Raw genomic sequence first — 18,532 nt, forward strand, 5'->3', positions numbered from 1 at the left:
GACACGATGGTAGTAAGTGGGGTTTGAACCTGGTTCTGGTTCATAGGCGAGTGTGTTACCCACTAGGCTACTACCACCATGCCACTTTATGTGATTTCTGCCTATTTATTGTATTACACATTGTTTTCATCTCTATGCACTTACAGACCTACGTACATTCTTACATATATTTATACTCTACAGTAGATATATTATTTATAAATAAATTCCACAACTTGTACAATTACACTTACACTCGTCCCGCACATTGTCGGTGTTGTTGTTTGTATTCTGTACTTGAGAGACACCGTCTACCGGAATCAAATTCCTTGTATGTGCTCCACTTACTTGGCCAATAAATACAATTCTGATTCTGATTTAAAGTGTACTTGTTTAAATGCAGCTCTTCTAGATTTTAAGTGAAGTGATTGATAGATATATAGATGTTTGAATAAACGTGAATTGATTTGAAAGGTAATACAATCAAATGTAACTTGAAATATTAGTTGTAACAGTAATCCTTATGCTAAATTACTTTTAGTAAAACTGATATAGTATTTCATGTGTGGTAAAATATGACATTTACAAAAATTTCTAGATGCTACGCATAGCCAGAATTTGTTGCTGTTACCAACATGTGACCATATTGTGTTGAACAGTATCGTTATACTAAGTTGATTGATTCGTTTAAGTCATTTAAGTCCCTACTGCAAAAAGCTATATAATAATTAGCAAACTAAAATGTTAGTGTTTTTCATCCGTTCATTTGCACCGCATTAAAAATGAATTGTAATGTGTTCTGTGAACAGGTCTGTTTTGTCCCTGCTGAGCTTACAAACTGTAATAATGGGATAATCACAGGCATTAATGCACACGTGTAAAATTCAGAACATTCCCACATCAAGAACCACAAGATCACAGCTCGGTGCCTGAAGTGCAAACAGGGAGTTTAATCAATCAAATGCAGCACAGGCACAAACTCGGACATTCGTCAGCAAGAAAACGTATTTCCACGCCACCTTCCGCCATTTCATGTCTTCACGTAAAACCCGTAACATTATCGGCAGCGTAAGAACTGCCAGGCAAAGCAACACGGAGACACTGTGTCCAAGTGGAGAACTCTTTTTGTATAAAATATATTCTCTGAAAAACAGCCGATCCCGGGACATCACGGTGCACAGTGCAGCGATAGATAAGGCCGAAAAGTGCAAATATGTAAAAGAGTAACAGCATACAAACCAGACAGAAAGAAGCACAATTTAAAAACAATGCTACCATCTTTTCTTAAAGATACGATCCTTTGGTGTTTTGTGCTACAGTAAAATACAATTTACATAAATATATATAAAGCATTGCATACACAAAACAGTTTAATAACGACCACAATAGTTACTGAACATAAAAATCTGCCTTTGGCAATGGACTGGAACTCACTTAGAATTTGAAAATTCAAGACAAAAATTCTGCTTTATCTCCATCCCGATTCATCCTGCATTTCCCAAGACTCCCTGCATGCCACCCTGGGCCTTGGATGGATACGGCCTACAAAGGCCACGCCCTGATTTGGAACAAACCTGCTGTATTAAAGTAAATCACTTTTTCTGACCAATGAGGAATCTTCATGTGTCTTAGCTCCGCCTTCGATCGCCCTCCGTACGTACCACATTACTCACCAACGTAGCTACAAGTTCCGTGGTACATTACAATATAGAAAATGACGTACTGCAATGACATCAGAGCAACGAAATCAGGATTGGTACACTGACAACCAGCATTTTATATCAGTTAAGGACCACTTGATTTGCATAGTGATCATTTAAAGCGCCGTTCCATTTGCTGCAGTAGAAGACGCGGCGGCCTGCGGTGGCGCCTCAGTGCATCTCCTCCGTCAAATCGTACCTGAAGGATGGATAAGAGTGAGAATGAATGTACAGATTGGCAGCACTGGTTGAAGTTTAGGAACGTGGGGGTGGGGACGCACCACTGCGTGACCCCTGAACGGAGGTCAAGCTGATCCAGGTCCAGCTGCAGCTGAAAGAGGGAAGAAAACGAATTAAAGTATTTAGTGAAGAAACATCACGCTGCCAGCTCGTGGTGCACGTACCTTTCCGAGGACCTCTCGTTCTCGACTCATGAAGGAAACGCTGTGTTTGACGGTGAGGTCCAGTCGTCTCTGCGCGGCCTCCTCCGGCAAAAGGTCCAAGTCAAACCTGGCGGGGAGAGACGAGGTGAAAACGAGTTTGTCCTCGGATGCACGGGAGTCACATGACCAGCGGCAGTGGTGTCCACCTCTCGTTGTACTCCGGGTTGAGGTCTTTCTTCTTGATGCCGGTTTTGCGCTTGGTGGTCTTGCCCTTGTCCGGCAGCAGGGCGAACGTGACGTAAGGATCTGACCCCTCCTTGCTGCAGGCAGGCAGGTTTCTAATCAGACAGAAGGACCAAGTTGTTGTTCTGCGGGCTCAAGATCGAACAGATTCTTTCTAAACTAGTTATGTTATGTTTAGAAATGTATTTCATTTCATCCCGCCATATTGAGCTCATCCACTACTGCGTGCTTTATAGGTTTATTTTGCCATCTAATGACCATAATGATAAGAGTTTATTGTGCTTGGTTCTCTGTACAAACTGCTCATGGTCAAATTGTGATCAGGCTGTGTGAAGTGTCTGCTCAACTCATCAGATGTTCTCTAGTTGGAGCGTATTGGGGTGACGTGTTAAGCAGAATGCGGTCATATTATCAAGATGAAATGAAGCGAGGCTGAAATCACTGCAGACCTGCAGGCATGGACGGTGATGACCAGTCGGTTCTCTGCTGACGAGTGGATGAGGGACATCTTCACCTGGGCCCGCTGGTCCGATCCACCTGCGTCAGCCCCCCTGCGGACAGACAGGCACAGACTTGTCCCCAGAGACATGAAGCCAAGACGGGACTATCTGTCCATCTCTTTAGTGATTTTCTCAACCTGTTTCTAGACCGGGTGGAACATCTGCCCTGAGAAACTCACACGCTGCTAGGCACGGCCCTGTGCCTCAGGTTGGCTGCAGTCGGAGCCTCTTTGGCGGGAACGGTGATCTCCACGTCGCCCGGCTGCTTTTCCGCTGTGATGTCACCTCGCGTCACACCGCAGTCGGACCGGTTCCGGGCCGAGTCCAGCAGCTGAAACGGACAACGCAGGATGGGATCTGCGGTTCCGTTGCAGAACTCTGGGACGCGGTAAAACTACCTTGAGCTCAGCCCTCAGCAGAACCTGACTCTCGGGCAGAGCGCCATCCAGTGGCAGCCAGCGGTCCAGCAGCAGCCCCTCCTCCAGAAGCAGCTCCCGCACCGGGAGGACCGCGGAGCCCAGGGCCTGACCCCAGCTGTGGGAGAGCTGGAGAGGGGAGCCGGCACGTCACCATAGCAATAACTACCCGAGATAATAGCCAGGCATGCTCAACGTAAGAAATAGTAACCACTTCCTCACACCTTGACTATAAGGATGTCCTCTCTGGGGTCCCGGACCAGAAAGTGACAGGCTTCGTCCCAGCGAGGAGATGTGGACTGATCACAAATCTTAAAAAAACAGGGGAAAAAAGCAACACAATTCTAGTATTTACTAGTTTTCAATAAGATTGAAAATTATTGTATAACAAGGGCCACCTTAGTCCGGTATGTGGTGCGGTTCAGCACAAGCTCCGCCCCCACTTTGGGCTCCTTGCCACTTTTCTTCAGCTGTGGACCAGAGAAATTAATTCGGTTTAACGTGGCCAGTGAGCTGACAGGAGCTCCTCATGCCTCCATACGGCCACCACTGGTGCCGTTCAATTCGCTTCAAAAGAGTCATAAACCTCACCGGCAGGCCGAGACCTCGCTCCACGAACACGAACAGCAGTGCCGCGGCGGGGACGCTCTTATTCTGATAGACCTGCTGCGACTGGAACTGCATGATCTGAAAGCCCGGAGTCAATAACAGGATCGAATTCACCAGCCAAGTCTCCATCCTTACCAAAATGACAATCGCAGACCGGACATCTTTCTGTCTTTGTATAACGTTCTACCCATGGTGACTTGACCTGCTAATTTAATAGTGAACCACCATTGAAGTGTTCCATTCTAGTATGGTTTGTACTGATTTATTGGCACATTTTGCAAATAATTAATAACAATTCAATTTTGCTGTGATACAGTGTGTAAAACTATTAGAGAGGCGAGTGTGAGCCAATCAAATCCATTTATGCAAATATTCTGAACACTTTGGCCACTCAGTTTATTGCAGGTTAAGCAGCAATGTGTCCAGCATGGGTGACCTGTGTAAGCCGGGCCGGGTCGGTCACAGTTGGCAGCCACTCCAGCTGCAGGTGAACCTGGCCGCTCTGCACGTCGGTCAGTGTGTACCACTGCAACAGAAACATGTGGTGACGCAGCGGTCCCCTGGGGCGGTCATATGAAAAAATGGTTTAATATCGCTGCACATCCGGCCCACCTGGTCAGTTAACTGGGCACTGATCAGGTCCCTCAGGCTAATCTTCAACCTGCGGGGACAATGACATGACGAGAACTGGAGAGAAATGGACCTGTTAGAGGGGTTCGGTCTCACCTGCCAAGGAAGTCATCTTCATCAAGGTCTTTATCAAAGAGTTCCAGCTGAACCTCCTGTCCGGGGAGCTGGGTCAAAACCACCTGACCACACAGAGCGAGGAGGGAATAAAGATCAAATGAGCTGGAGAAACCAATAGATTCATATCAGACAATATCACTACATATCAAAATAAATGTATCGTTAAATAGAGTGATTTTCGTCCCAGAATAACGCCTCGTACCTCGTACATCTCGTTCCATGTGGGGTTGAGATTCTCTTTGATCACGTGACTCTTGAAAGTCATGCCGCCCACCCGTACCTTCACGTAGGGGTCGCTCTTCGCCGCCTTGCCCATGAACTTGTCCTTGGCAACAAGGTTCCGGGCCTCAACCAAGTGGATCCGCAAAACCCCCTGAACCCGGAGACAACGTGTTTGTAGAGGAAATTTTGGAGTGTAGGAAGACCAGGGCTCCTTCAGCGTCTCACCTCCGAGGCGAAGCTGGACTCGGGGCTGGTGTGCTGCGGAAGCATCTCAGATGGGATGGGCGTGAAACTGGACCCTCCTTCAGACGTCCCACCGCCCTGACTGGGGCCTGTGCTGGGGGATGTAGGGTGTAGTGACATGGGACTGACTGGTACAGCCTCCTCATCCAGCCAAAGGATCTGAAGACGGAATATGTCAATAATATAAAAAAAGTATTCAAATCATTTGTTCATTCTGATCACACAAGGAAACTTCCAGACTCACCCTCAGCACAATGTTAAGGTAAATCCGACTACCGGGTCCAGAGCGGTCCAGCTGAAACCACTGGTCCATCGTGAGCTCCGGACACATGAGCAAACGAGACAGGGGGACGGACAGACAGCCCAGGGACATAGACCTGTCATCATCCTTCACCTGGGAACAGCAGGCATCTACATTTCATTACTCCAGGTCTACCATCAGGCAGAAATGGCTTTTTCACTCACATGGATAAACAGTCCAAAATTGCAAGAATTGCATATCAGGGTACATATTCTTTAAAAAAAAAAAAAAAGTTTCCACGACTCCTCAATTTCCACGACTCTAAAATGTCTGTGCAAATTTGAAAATATTGTTAAAATCTTATTAATGTGAACTCTGAAAAGGTTAACTTCCTACACGTTTATGCAAGCCCCAACCCAAGTAAAACAGTCCCAGTCATTTTATATAAATGTCCAATTTATATAAATGAAAGAAATATTTCACTTTTAATGGCAAGAAATATGAATGGTGTTCACATTAATTTGACAAAATGTGATCTGATTATCTAAGTCAAGGACATCAATAAATATAATGATAACAAAAAAATACTGATCTTCCATGATCTTTTTTTCAGAACAACCGTAAACCCCTAATGATAAAAGCTATTTTATGACAAATTAATGCAGAAACACATTCAATTCAAATGGGTTCACATACTTTATCTTGTCACTGTATATAATAAAAAAAAAAAAAAAAAAAAACAAGAAAAAAATGTACTTAATTTGTACCTGAATATCAAGGTCCTGTTTTTGAGGGTTTTGGATGAAGAAAGTGAAAGCATCTTCCCAAATAGGACTGTTGGTGCCGTACGAAGTCTTGAAAAACAGAAGGAACAACACAGCTTCTCTTGACATGACATGCTTTTTCACAAATGTACGCCTATATTTGGTGGTTGTAGCCTAGCGGGTAACACACTCGCCTATGAACCAGAAGACCCAGGTTCAAACCCCACTTACTACCATCGTGTCCCTGAGCAAGACACTTAACCCTGAGTGTCTCCAGGGGGGGACTGTCCCTGTAAATACTAATTGTAAGTTGCTCTGGATAAGGGCGTCTGGTAAATGCTGTAAATGTAAATGTTTACCACCACATTTAAGTCAGTATCCTATTTTGACAACTTTGTATAGGAATTGTACTGTACTGAAATGTACAGGTGGTGGCACTACAGCACCCCAAAATATATACAATAACAACAAATACATGCATACGATAAAAGTAAGATGTTATTCCCATGACCTTACTGATAATCATGTAAAGCCATCAACCCTTGTTCAGTGCACATCCATGCAGCTGTTGATGCTCAGATGCTCCACAAACCAATAAGCAATAAGTCTTGTTTTGTGTTGAATGCGTGTTTTGAGGGGCAGTGGTGGCCTAGCAGTTAAGGAAATGGACCCTCAATCAGAAGGTTGCCAAAGTGCCACTGAGGTGCCACTGAGCAAGGTACCGTCCCCCACACACTGCTCCCCGGGTGCCTTTCATGGCTGCCCGCTGCTCACCAAGGTGATGGGTAAAATGCAGAGGACACATTTTATTGTCAACGTGTGCTGTGCATCATAAAGACAATCGCTTTAAAATTTAAATAGTTGCAAATATAGTTCCATTTTTGGTTCCATTGGCTTTCCATATGTGCTGAAGGTACAAACGCTTAAATTTGCCTCACCCTGCTTTCTCGTGTTGTGTCCTGGACAGAGAACTGCACAATGGGGCTGGGGTACTTATTGCCCTTCTTCATCTGAAGAGAACACACAGGAATTAGCCAAGAGTGCGCACACACACACACACACACACACACAGAGCAAAGCAACATACTACAAAAACCACCGAGGCACACAGGAATTGTGCTGAAAATACACTTCCTACTGCAACAGGAAGCAGCTGACCCACACCGGAAGCGGTGAGACACTCACAGGCAGGTCCTGGGCCCGGTCCAGATACACGGCCAAGATGGCCGCCGAGGGCGGCTCCGTCATCCTGCTGGAAAGAGCCAGGCTGGTGTTCCTCTGCAGGACCTGAGCACAAAGAAGCGAATTTCTTCACCATCTTCTCACTAAAAGGCATAAAGGTTCTTGTCCAGAATCCAACCGGGCTTTTAATGATGTCATTCTTTATTCTTCCCTGGGGCGTGGAGTGATCATGTCTAATAACTCCAACACTGCAGCCAGGGATCAGCCATGGACTGAAACCATTATCATATGAAGAGAAGACAGGAGAGGAACACACGTGTACGAAGTCCCAAAGTAAAAGTAAATTCAACTCCTCTGCAGGCCAGAAGATGAGACGGGGTTACCTCACTCAGACGCTCAGCGGACGGCAGCAGCGCCAGCCAATCCAGCCTGAGGTGGATCTGCCCAGACTGAGCATCTTTCAGAGGAAACCACTGAGGGGAAAAACACAGAGCGAGGGGTTCTGAAAAAATGTTCCACGCTCTGTGATGTGAAATAACCAGCAAATGTTGCTAATGATGATCAATAAGCATCAGTACTTTTTTCAGATATTAATGAGTAATTAAATGGACCAACCCTTAATAGTTTCAGTTGCAAAGTTGACATTCAATATCATTTAGATTTGATATTGCCCCCTACTGGTGTGAAAAAGCTATTATTCCAGATTACTTTAAACAATCCATATGAAAGCATGAAATATTTATATATCAACACATCAAAAACATACTGATGAAATAACTGTAATTAAAAATAATCTGATCATATCAATATTTTTCAGAATGCTGATTGCCAGATTGTGATTTTAGAAGGCAGATAATAAAAACATACTTCATCCAAAATTCTGGCCTTCTTAACAATGTCCAGATCCAGTTTGATCCTGGAAGTAAGATGACATCAGGAAAATATGACGACATGATGGAATTGAATTCTGACCCTCCTTTTTAATACTGGATATTAAAGCAGAATGCACGCTCAACACATCACGGCAGGAAGCCTTTTTAAAAATGCTGATCACCTCCCCAGGAAGTCATCCTGATCTGGGTCTTTATCAAACACGTCCACTTCCAGCTCCTGCCCTGGGACCTCATGGACGATGACCTGAAAAAACTCTTTTTATCATGAAATGTGCACAGCAGCAACGCAAACCCACTCTCATTTTCAAACAAATTAAAATGACATTTTGTCCTCAGTATTATAACCAGTATTATTTTGAACGTTGTCCTCTGACATAATCATCTCCTGTCCAAGCATCTTGTTTTTCTCCATTTTCAGCGTTTCATAACCCATGATCAGCGCACATGATGATCACATTCTGCCATCTCCCAGCTTCCCCCTGCTTGTCTGCAGCACTGTCGCAGCAGATGAAATGCAATAACAGGCATGAGACGGCATTTTAATCGCCCTCAGCATGCGGAGTCAAATTCACACATCCCTGCGGACTGTTTCTGACGAAAAGGCTCCTTCTGCGCCGACAAATAAAAATCACGTTAAATTACGTCTGTAAATAATAATTAGAATTAAGGTCTTTCCTTCTCTACAACAAACACAATGTGTGTATATAGATCCACTCTCTACATATCTACAATTTGAAGTGAAGTGATTGTCACACGTGATACACAGCAGCACAGCACACCGTGCACACAGTGAAATTTGTCCTCTGCATTTAACCCATCACCCTGAGTGAGCAGTGGGCAGCCATGACAGGCGCCCGGGGAGCAGTGTGTGGGGACGGTGCTTTGCTCAGTGGCACCTTGGCAGATCGGGGTTCGAACTGGCAACCTTCTGATTACGGGGCCACTTCCTTAACCACTAGGCCACCACTGCCCCACAAATATGTATATACTGACATAAACTCACATTCACTGGTTTTTCTTTTCTAGGACATTTTTTATATTATATTTTATATTATACAGTCTGTGCTAAATTTTTTTTGCTGCACTTATCTTGTACTGTCCACATTCTGCCATGATATAAATTTCCCACTTGTAGAACTAATAAAGGATCTTCTTATCTTATCTTATGAGAAAGGAAGCCCTTGCTTCCCAGCTTTGACAGAAGATGTCCCACCTCATACATCTCCCTCCATTGGGGGTTGAGGTTGTTGTCCACATGACGGGACGTGAAGGTCTGGGTCCCCACCCGGACCACTGCGTACGGGTCAGACTTGCCGGCCAGCACCCCCTTGATGTAGTTATCCTTGGCAGCCAGGTTCTCAGCCTCCAGCAAGTGGATCCGGACGATTCCCTGCAGCACATCGAGCACACAGACCGCTGGGTTACACACACAGGGCGGAGCTGCGGGTTGGGCGTGTCCAATAAAAAAAAAAAAAAGGTGAGGGCACTGTACCCGGGGGAGAGGGGAGCGGAGCTGGGCGACGTGCAGGTTGGCCACCAGGGGGACGGTGAGTCGGTTGGGGAGAACCAAGAAGGAGGCGATGGCATCCATGATCATGGAGTCTGACATGACGCTGTGTTCCAGGAGCAGAGACAGAGAACAACATATAAACACACAAACACATCAGATCGCTGATAACGCTTATTCTTTTATCATGATTATTTTCCACGATCATTATAAGTTCAAATATTATAAATTCTATTGATCTGTACATTACCCATACAAACATATGGGGTTATAAGATAAGAGACAAGATAAGATAAACCTTTATTAGTCCCACAAGTGGGAAATTGCACTTGTCACGCCAGAAAGTGGACAGAAGCAGAAGGTAATAGCAGCAAAAACAGAGGTAATAGCATCACAAAAAATAACATAAATATGTATCTGTATATATGTACAAATTTACAATTTAAACAGTTAACATTTTTAACAGAATGTGCCAAAGTGTGTGTGTTTGTCAGTGTATGTGTGGTCAGCTGTGAGGTCTTTGTTATAGAGTCTGACAGCGGTTGGAAGAAAAGAAGTTACTTGGTTTTTGTTTAATAACTATTATGAACTATTATTGAGAAATAGATTTTCAAGAATTTTTCATGAATAAATTGCTGATCAAAACCTTTTGATTTGAAATTGATTCTCAATTTGAACCAAAATGTCACTTACGCCCCTATATTGTTCTCATGCCTCAATATCTATATTATATAAATCTAAGAAAAAAACATAAATATCTTAGATTTATACAATACCGATATTGATTTATTAATTCTTATATTATGAAATATATAATATATATACGCACACACACAAACACACAATTTTTCAGAAGAGAATGAATATAAATGAATATACACAGAGACATCCACTTACTTTAGTCCAGGGATGTCCAGTAAGTTGGTCAGGCCTGTCCAATTAATATCAAGCTTCTGAAGAAAAAAAAAATGAATTCAAATACATCTTCTATCAAAAAGTGGTGGTCCTTCAGAGGAACACTGAGCTGGAGACTCACGGGTCTGCGAATGAAGAACATGGTGATGGCCCCGACAAAAGGAACGTCTCCAATCAGAGGCTCTAGGATCACCCTCAACTTCCCATGGAGCTGAACACAACAGGAACACATTCATGTCACCGTGTCATCATTAGCCCCTCCCCCTCCGTTAACAACTAGCTCCTTACCTGAATTCCCTTCACTCCAGCTTTGCAGAAGTATTTCTTCACCTCCACGTTGATCTCCACGTCGCCGACGTAGCTGCAACAGGAGAACGACCAGAACGAGTGAGCAGGTGAGAAACCAGGAGGTGGAGAACAGTGAAGGACGAGAAGATGACTCCACTGGAGACCTGCCTGATGTGCAGGTCGAGCAGCACCTGCCGCCGGTCGTGTTCAGTGTGAGCCTTCACCCCCACCACTCTCAGAGGCTGCAGAACACACCAAAAACGGTTTAACTTCATATCTACAGATCTTCTCTACAAAAAGAAGAGCAAGAGAAGAGCCCTGGAGACTTTCTGACTCTTCCTCTATTCATATCATCAGTGTTGTTCAGTATTATATGGTGATATAACAGGCCTGTCACATGATCCATAAGCAGAAGATGCAACTCAGAACCATCGGAATTCCAGTGGCCAGTGTGGATGCGATAAGAGCCGAAGTGAAGCAGTACCCGGTCTCCCAGGTCCACCTTAGTGAAGCCGAGGGTCTGCAGGTGGACGCTGGACTCTCGGATGGACGCCGCCACGGTCTCCACCAGCAGCTTCTCCACGTACTGTCCGATGAAGGGCCAGGCCTGCCGCAGGACCTGCAGGAAGAGGGAGCAGCGGCGTTCAGAGCGCCCGGAACACCGCGCAACTTGTTGCGAAACTGGATTGTTCAGCGTATGAATCACGTTCTCGCGCCGCTGCGCGGTTGTGGCCATGAACTGCCGGCGGTGGAGCGCGGGCAGCGTCTACGCGGTGAAAACCCCCCCGGGGTCTCCGGGAACGGAGCTTTTTAACCACAGGCCGGAGGTCTCAGGGTCGGCGTCTTGCCCTGCGCTTAAAAGCCTGAATCGAGGTCTAGGGAAGCTGATCCCAGATCAGAGGCTGGTCGGATCCTTGAAACGGCGCTGGGGCGGGGCTGGAAATCTCGCCGCCACATGACTGTGGTTGAACTACAGGGAGCTCATGGGAACGCGAACAAACGGTCCCTCTCGATTCCTGCAGCAACTCTTTACTTTCACCAAGGCAAGGGACACAAAGGGACACGTTCTCTGTTTCCGAACCACATGCTGTTCTCAAGACACCAAAACATCCTGCAGTTCATGTGGAAAAAAGGATCTGAACAAATCAGATCCTTTTCAGGGCCTGAAATGTCCGTAAAAAAAACAAAATGGCCTGCAGGAAAAGCTGAGACATTTTGCAGTTAAATATAATATTGTACCGAATCATCCCATAAATATAACAACTAAGGTTCTAATGAAAGGTTCTGCTCGAGGCCGGAGCGGGGGTTCGATTTGCAGCGGGGGTCCCTTGGTGCCATAGCTAAGGCTTGTGAGAGTAATCGGGGTGACGTGCATTAATTATGATCTTATGAAAAACGTTTACAACTTTCCCAATAAATTCAATTGATGAAAATAATCAGAATGGACACAACAAACGGACTACATTACAAAAAAAGCTCTTCGATAACATTAAAAGGGCACATAAACTGTAAGAGGGACACGTTCTCCTCACCTTGTTCAGCCATTCCACCTTCTCCACGTCTGGAAAGTTGACCTGTTCGCGGGGGAAACAGGAAAACTTCCATCAGCAACACAAAGCGAAACGATCTCAGTACCCGGCCGTGATTTATATCTAAATCCCACAATCCCATCTGCTTTACTGTCCAAAACAGCTGTTCAGAAATAATCCGGATGAAATGCAGCTATTGGATTGGCTAAAATCATGAAAATTCTGATTCTGAAACTGGGCTGAATCTGAATCTGGTTCATCATCTTCCAAAACCTTTCAATTTTGCACTTGATTTGATTAAACATTTTATCCGTATACTAGCATGGGATTCGTGGTGCAGCGCGAACGAAGAGGACAGTGAGACAGTTCCCATAAATGCAGAGAAAAACTTTTTGGATCTTGGTTCTGCAATTGTGGAAGAGGGCGGATCCCCAAAGGCGATGATGACGATTCATTTCTTCTTCAGAGCACAAGTACAGATTCGTCTGGGAGAGGACAAAATACAGAAAACCAGAGCCAGACTAACCCACTTTCAGGATTTGCAGAAAGATATTTCTGCACATGTCATATGGGAGGAACCTACCTACCAGTCCAGCGCTTTTTGTTGGTGGGTAATTATCTCCGACACCCGGAAGATGAACTTTGATGAGGCTTTTATAAACAAAGTTCAAAAGGGGGAGGAGCCTGTTGGCATGATTGACAGCTCAAATATGCTCATTCTGGACTATTTAAACCGCCTCCTGTCAATACATGACATGCCCAGGTGTAGCCCAGGGTCCATGTCCTCCTTTTCTTATCCGTTTCCCTCCGTTCTCTACACTCCTGATACCCCGTACACAAATGTGACCATGCCCACCACCAACACCAACAGGGTGGTAGTAACACACTCAACTATGAACCAGAAGACCCAGGTCCTAAACCCCACTTACTACCATCGTGTCCCTGAGCAGGACACTTAACCCTGAGAGTCTCGGGGGGAATGTCCCTGTAACTACTGATTGTAAGGGTGGTAGGGTACTGAAAGTAGGGTGGTAGTGGCCTAGTGGGTAACACGCTCGCCTATGAACCAGAAGACCCAGGTTCAAACCCCACTTAATACCATCGTGTCCCTGAGCAGGACACTTAACCCTGAGTGTCTCCAGGGGGGGACTTTTACAATGCGCCTAATTGTAATTGCTCTGGAGGGGGGGGGGGGGGGGTGTCTTATAAATGCTGTAAAACGCACTGGTTGTTAGAGCTCAGTATCTGTACAGAACTGCACAGTGCACAGTTAAGACAACAGCATCCATGTGATGAAGCTCTAGAAGCCTCACTAGAGTGCGTGAATATAGAAGCGCATGTTGAAACTTCACAGTCCCGTCAACCAAAATCACAAGATCAAGAGATAACCAGACCATCTGAGGCCTCATCACATCCACGACATTGCGAGGCGTGTGATTTCCTGTTTACACAGAACAGGCCGCCGTTATTAAAACCCATACGTTCAAATAAATTGGAATTATACAGCGCTTCGATTCCCCAACAGCCGGTCTTCTGTACGTACACGGTGAACAGAACCTTGCAACATCCAGACAGGTTTCTATTAATATTCCCTTTTACTGGATGTGCACGTCGTGGTATAATATTTACACCAGAAGAAGTTGAGTAAATATTAACAGAACGCTAGGTGTGCGTGTGTGTGTTTCTCATAATGCATGTCAATTACATCGCCATTTAACAGACCCCGGTAAACCACACAAGCGCAACAGGAAATGAATTCGAGCCAAACCACCGAAAGACACGCTTCTGCAGCCCCAACAGCCTGAAATCTCCATCAACCTCACCAAAACTTATTTTCTGGGTGGATAGGGTTCAGGTTGCGGCTGTCGATAAATACATGAATATACATACACCCTAATTTAGACCTGATAAAAGTCATAAGTACTGATGCTCGAAGCCCCGCCCACAGCACAAAGTTTCAGCCAGAAGTCTATAATATATCTGTCTTGACTATTACATAGCTGGTTTGATATTAAATTACTAAAAGGTCCCCTATTATGAAAAAAGGTGCAGAATTACAGCCATTTTGATCCAGTCCCACAATGAGATTTCCCAGGACGCGCCGTTTCGGTGTCTGTAGCTTTAAATGCTAATGAGGAGGAGAGGGGCGGGACCAGGAGGAGAGCGGCCAATAGATGTTGAGCGGGCGTTCACGGAAATGAAGCAACTTTCAGATCTCTCCTTCGACAACTGCACGCATCCAACGTCGTCAACACCATTCACCAACCACAATGTTCCGCGCAGAGAGAAAAATAACGTGAACCCACTGGTTCTTCAGAGTCTCGCGTGGCGGAAATAAAGAAATACGCTTGTGCTCGTTGTCGCATCCAATCACCGAGCAACCGCGACGAAAAAAAAGCAAAAAACGGGAGGTAACCTTTCCCCCCTTGTGACGTCATAAGGGGGACGAATTCCAGATCCGACCGTTCAAAAGTTTAGTGTCTTTTGTGTTCCGTGAAACGACTTTAACTTGCATCAACAGGCATTTACGGCGGCTTGAATGAGGCGGAATGAGCGCCGTTACCCATGCCGGTAGATCCCGCTGGCTCCTGAAGACGCCGGCGTCCTCCTGCAGGTACATGGCGGACTGCAGGCGCGCCTGCTTCTGCTCCCGGTTGTGCCGGTAGCCCGTGTAGGCGGCCAGACCCAGGAGCACCACGCCGAGACCCAGACCCCAGTAGCCGGCCAGGTAGACCGGCAGCAGGGCGCACAGGCAGCGGCCGAAGGAGCGCAGCAGCGCCGGGCGGCCGGAGGACGTCGGCGGACCCTCCTCCATCGAGACGCGGCGCAGAGACGCTGCAGCTCCCGCCGCAGGAAGTGTGCGAGATCCGGAGAGCAGGCGCGCTGTGTGGGCGGGGTTTCCGCATCATCATCACCATCATCATCATCATCATCATCACATTCATCTCGGATTCTGGCGCCACCATCGTGCACCACGGACACAGAACCAGAACCAGAATCAGAAGCACTTTATTCATCCCGGCGTGGCAGCAGAATAATGCAAAAATACCAAAAAATCCGAATAGTCTAATAAAACGCCACATAATAAACTTTAAATCTAAATGAAATAAAATCAGTAGGAAAATAATATATGGATAGAAGTAATAAAATTGCACGTCAGATATTAAGCATGGCACAGATTATTTTGTGTAGGGTTTTATGGAAAGACGGTGAAGGGATTGTCATTGTAAAAACGTGTCCTCTGTATTTAACCCTTGGTGACAGTGGGCACCATGACAGGCGCAGTGTGTGGGGACGGTGCTTTGCTCAGTGGCACCTGCCGGTTCTGGACTCGAACCGGCAACCGTTTCCTTAACCACTATGCCACCTCCGCCCCAGCAGCACCTGAAGCTGGTTATTCTCAGATCCTTCACCCCCCTGTGGAGTGGTGGCGGGGGTCTTCATTGTCCATGATAGACTGAAGTCTAAGTGGGGCTTGAACCTGGCACTCGAGGTCCACTTTATGGACGTGGAGTTGGAGAATCTGGACGGCCGGCCTTGCTAATAAAACTGTCCGGTGAGTGTACGCCACCTTTTTTAAAAAGATTTTTTCCTGCTGTTCACGTTTGCAGACATTCAGACCCTGAGAACGTTGTAGATGGACTCCAAACCTCACAGATTTTATACGGTTCATATCTCAGAAAGAAGCCAAGAGTTGAAACACGTGCAAGGACTTTTTCTCCTGACGCCCACACTAATGCGATACAGAGCAACAGAATTTTCAGCTTCACTAAAGACGTATTACGAGGATTGTCTATATAATTCCCCTCCAAACCCAAATAAGGCGGCGAATGAACACGTCCAGGGCCGCCGGGCGCCTTGAGTAAATACAACGACGGCACAAATCCTCAAACAAAGCGGCAGGCCCGTTCCCGGCCCGTTAGCCCTGCGGCCAGAGAGCGTGTTTACCCGCCGCCGCTGGGATGGGCGTGTCGTTCAGGAGTACCTGGCCGAGGTGGATTATTAATGAGCGCGCAGTACGGCTGCTGTTGCCTGGAAACGGCCGAACAGTCAACAGACTCCGACGGGCAATAACCAAAAAGAATATTTCTAACAACAAGCCCTGCGTTCGGCGAAATCCTGGCTTTACATCACCACGTGGCTCTAGATTTAATGCCGAAAGTAATTTTTTTTTTATTGTAATTAAGGTAAATATTCAGATTTAAAATAATTACACGTGCCCGGTGAATGTAGTATAACCTGCAGTGAAATGTGTCCTCTGCACCGAACCCTGAAATTTCCGGGCCTGTTTCCAACCGCAGAGTGCTGGTTACTGGAGTACATTTACCAGACGCCCTTATCCAGAGCGACTTACAACCAGTAGTTACAGGGACAGTCCCCCCCTGGAGACACTCAGGGTTGTGGGCAGTGGTGGCCCTAGCGGTTAAGGAAGCGGCCCCGTAATCAGAAGGTTGCCGGTTCGAATCCCGATCCGCCGAGGTGCACTGAGCAAAGCACCGTCCCCACACACTGCTCCCCGGGCGCCTGTCATGGCCGCCCACTGCTCACTCAGGGTGATGGGTTAAATGTAGAGGACACATTTCACTGTGAGCACCATGCTGCTGTGTATCACAAGTGACAACTTTGACTTGATGAAGGTCCCGTCCCCACACACTGCTCCCCGGGTGCCTGTCATGGTGGCCGCTGCTCACTTAAATACAGAGGACACATTTCACTGTGTCACCGTGTGCTGTGTATCACTATGACAATCACTTCACTTTAAGTGTCCTGCTCAGGGACACGATGGTAGTAAGTGGGGTTTGAACCTGGGTCTTCTGGTTCATAGGCGAGGGGTAAGGACGCGATCATGACGACCTGGTGTCTGGATGAACGTTTTATGATCCCCCTTCCACATCCAGACTGTGGTAAGTGCTGGTTGCCAGGATTCGGGAAGGATTCGGGTGTCTTCTCCCCATCCTCTGGCTCCGTTACAGGCCACACCGCCAAATGACTTCACGTGAGAACACACAGAAGGTACTTACAAGAATTATAATTCTTGTTCAGCACGTTTGAAGATAAAACATTTAAACAGACACACACGGACCGATCTGGAGAGGGGCGTGGTGTGAAATCTGAAATTGGCGGCGTGTGTTTGGAGGTACGCGCCATGTGACGGGCGGTGAAAGTACTCCATTTACAGACGAACATGAAAGAAGGTCACAATTCTGGTTTCCCTGGTGACAAAACCAGCCTTGTGGAACAAACACAAGCGGCCGCTGGGATTCAGACAGAATGCTGGAGGTTATTACAGCAAAAGCCCTAAAAAATAAAATGTTTCTCATCTCGTCATGTTCAGGGGGTACGGACAGTATTCAGACCCCATAACATTTTAGCCATTTGCTAAAGTCCTTCAAGTTTGTTATTCTCCCTCATTAAAATGTGCACAGCACTCCATAAAAAAAAAAAAAACATACTGAACTGAAATAAAATCACATGATCTTAATCACACCCTTTGCTCAGTATTTAGTAGAAGCTCCCTTTTGAGTCTTTTTGGGAAAGATGGGAAGTTTTTCCACACCTGGATTTGGGGATCCTCTCCCGTTCTGGCAGGTTGGATGGTAGACGTTGGTGGACGGCCATTTTTACATCTCTCCAGAGATGCCCAGTTGGGTTTAAGTCAGGGTTGTGGCTGGGCCATTCAACGGTCACAGAGTTGTGGTGAAGCCGCTCCTTCCTTCCTTCTTTCGGGGTCATCGTTTTGTTGGAAGTAAACCTTCGGCCCAGTCTGAAGTCCTGAGCACTCTGGAGGTTTTAGTCCAGGATATGGTTGCATCTTTCCCTCAATTGCAATCATGCTGCCACCATGCTTCACTGCTGGGACTGTATGGACAGGTGAGGAGCAATGCTCAAACGGGCAAAAAGTTCTACCTGGGTCTCATCATACCAGAGAATCTGATATCTCACCATCTTGGGGTCCTTCAGGCGTTTAGCAAACTCTTGCACTGAGGAGAGGCTTCCGTCAGGCCACTCTGCTGCAAAGCCCCGATTTTAGTGATCCTGACTGCCTCTCTGGAGCCACAGTCATCTTTGGGCTCTTCTCCCCGACAGCTCAGTTTGGCCAGACGGCCAGCTCTAGGAAGGGTTCTGATCGTCCCAAATGTCTTCCATTTACGAATTATGGAACCTCTTAGG

At 46.3% G+C, this 18,532-nt stretch overlaps 1 protein-coding gene across 1 annotated transcript; it reads right to left on the reverse strand.

The window, feature by feature from the left end:
• Positions 1 to 909: 909 nt before the first annotated feature.
• LOC114783550 (extended synaptotagmin-1-like) lies at positions 910 to 15,233 on the reverse strand. Its single transcript, XM_028969042.1, has 31 exons — positions 14,925 to 15,233; positions 12,365 to 12,406; positions 11,317 to 11,451; positions 11,001 to 11,074; positions 10,833 to 10,905; positions 10,666 to 10,755; positions 10,527 to 10,582; positions 9,615 to 9,735; positions 9,336 to 9,512; positions 8,284 to 8,366; positions 8,097 to 8,145; positions 7,613 to 7,702; positions 7,233 to 7,334; positions 6,986 to 7,057; positions 6,051 to 6,137; positions 5,287 to 5,436; positions 5,025 to 5,201; positions 4,780 to 4,950; positions 4,557 to 4,639; positions 4,443 to 4,491; positions 4,267 to 4,356; positions 3,813 to 3,908; positions 3,620 to 3,691; positions 3,446 to 3,532; positions 3,204 to 3,350; positions 2,985 to 3,136; positions 2,755 to 2,856; positions 2,269 to 2,400; positions 2,084 to 2,189; positions 1,961 to 2,010; positions 910 to 1,878 (listed from the first exon to the last, which is right to left on the reverse strand). Exons 1-31 carry the CDS (start codon positions 15,174 to 15,176, stop codon positions 1,851 to 1,853), a joined length of 3,195 nt encoding a protein of 1,064 aa, XP_028824875.1. The 5' UTR covers positions 15,177 to 15,233; the 3' UTR covers positions 910 to 1,850.
• Between the last annotated feature and the right edge of the window lie 3,299 nt (positions 15,234 to 18,532).

The sequence above is a fragment of the Denticeps clupeoides genome, unplaced genomic scaffold, assembly GCF_900700375.1.
Source record: "Denticeps clupeoides unplaced genomic scaffold, fDenClu1.1, whole genome shotgun sequence".
Classification (NCBI taxonomy): Eukaryota; Metazoa; Chordata; class Actinopteri; order Clupeiformes; family Denticipitidae; genus Denticeps; species Denticeps clupeoides.

Excerpts from the sequence above, each read along its gene's own strand:
- LOC114783550 (XM_028969042.1), bottom strand. The coding sequence starts at position 15,176 with ATGGAGGAGGGTCCGCCGACGTCCTCCGGCCGCCCGGCGCTGCTGCGC. Across the intron at positions 8,367-9,335 it reads AATGGAGGGAGATGTATGAG|GTCATCGTCCATGAGGTCCC; the intron begins GTGGGACATCTT and ends GAGTTTTTTCAG. Across the intron at positions 4,640-4,779 it reads CATGGAACGAGATGTACGAG|GTGGTTTTGACCCAGCTCCC; the intron begins GTACGAGGCGTT and ends CTGTGTGGTCAG.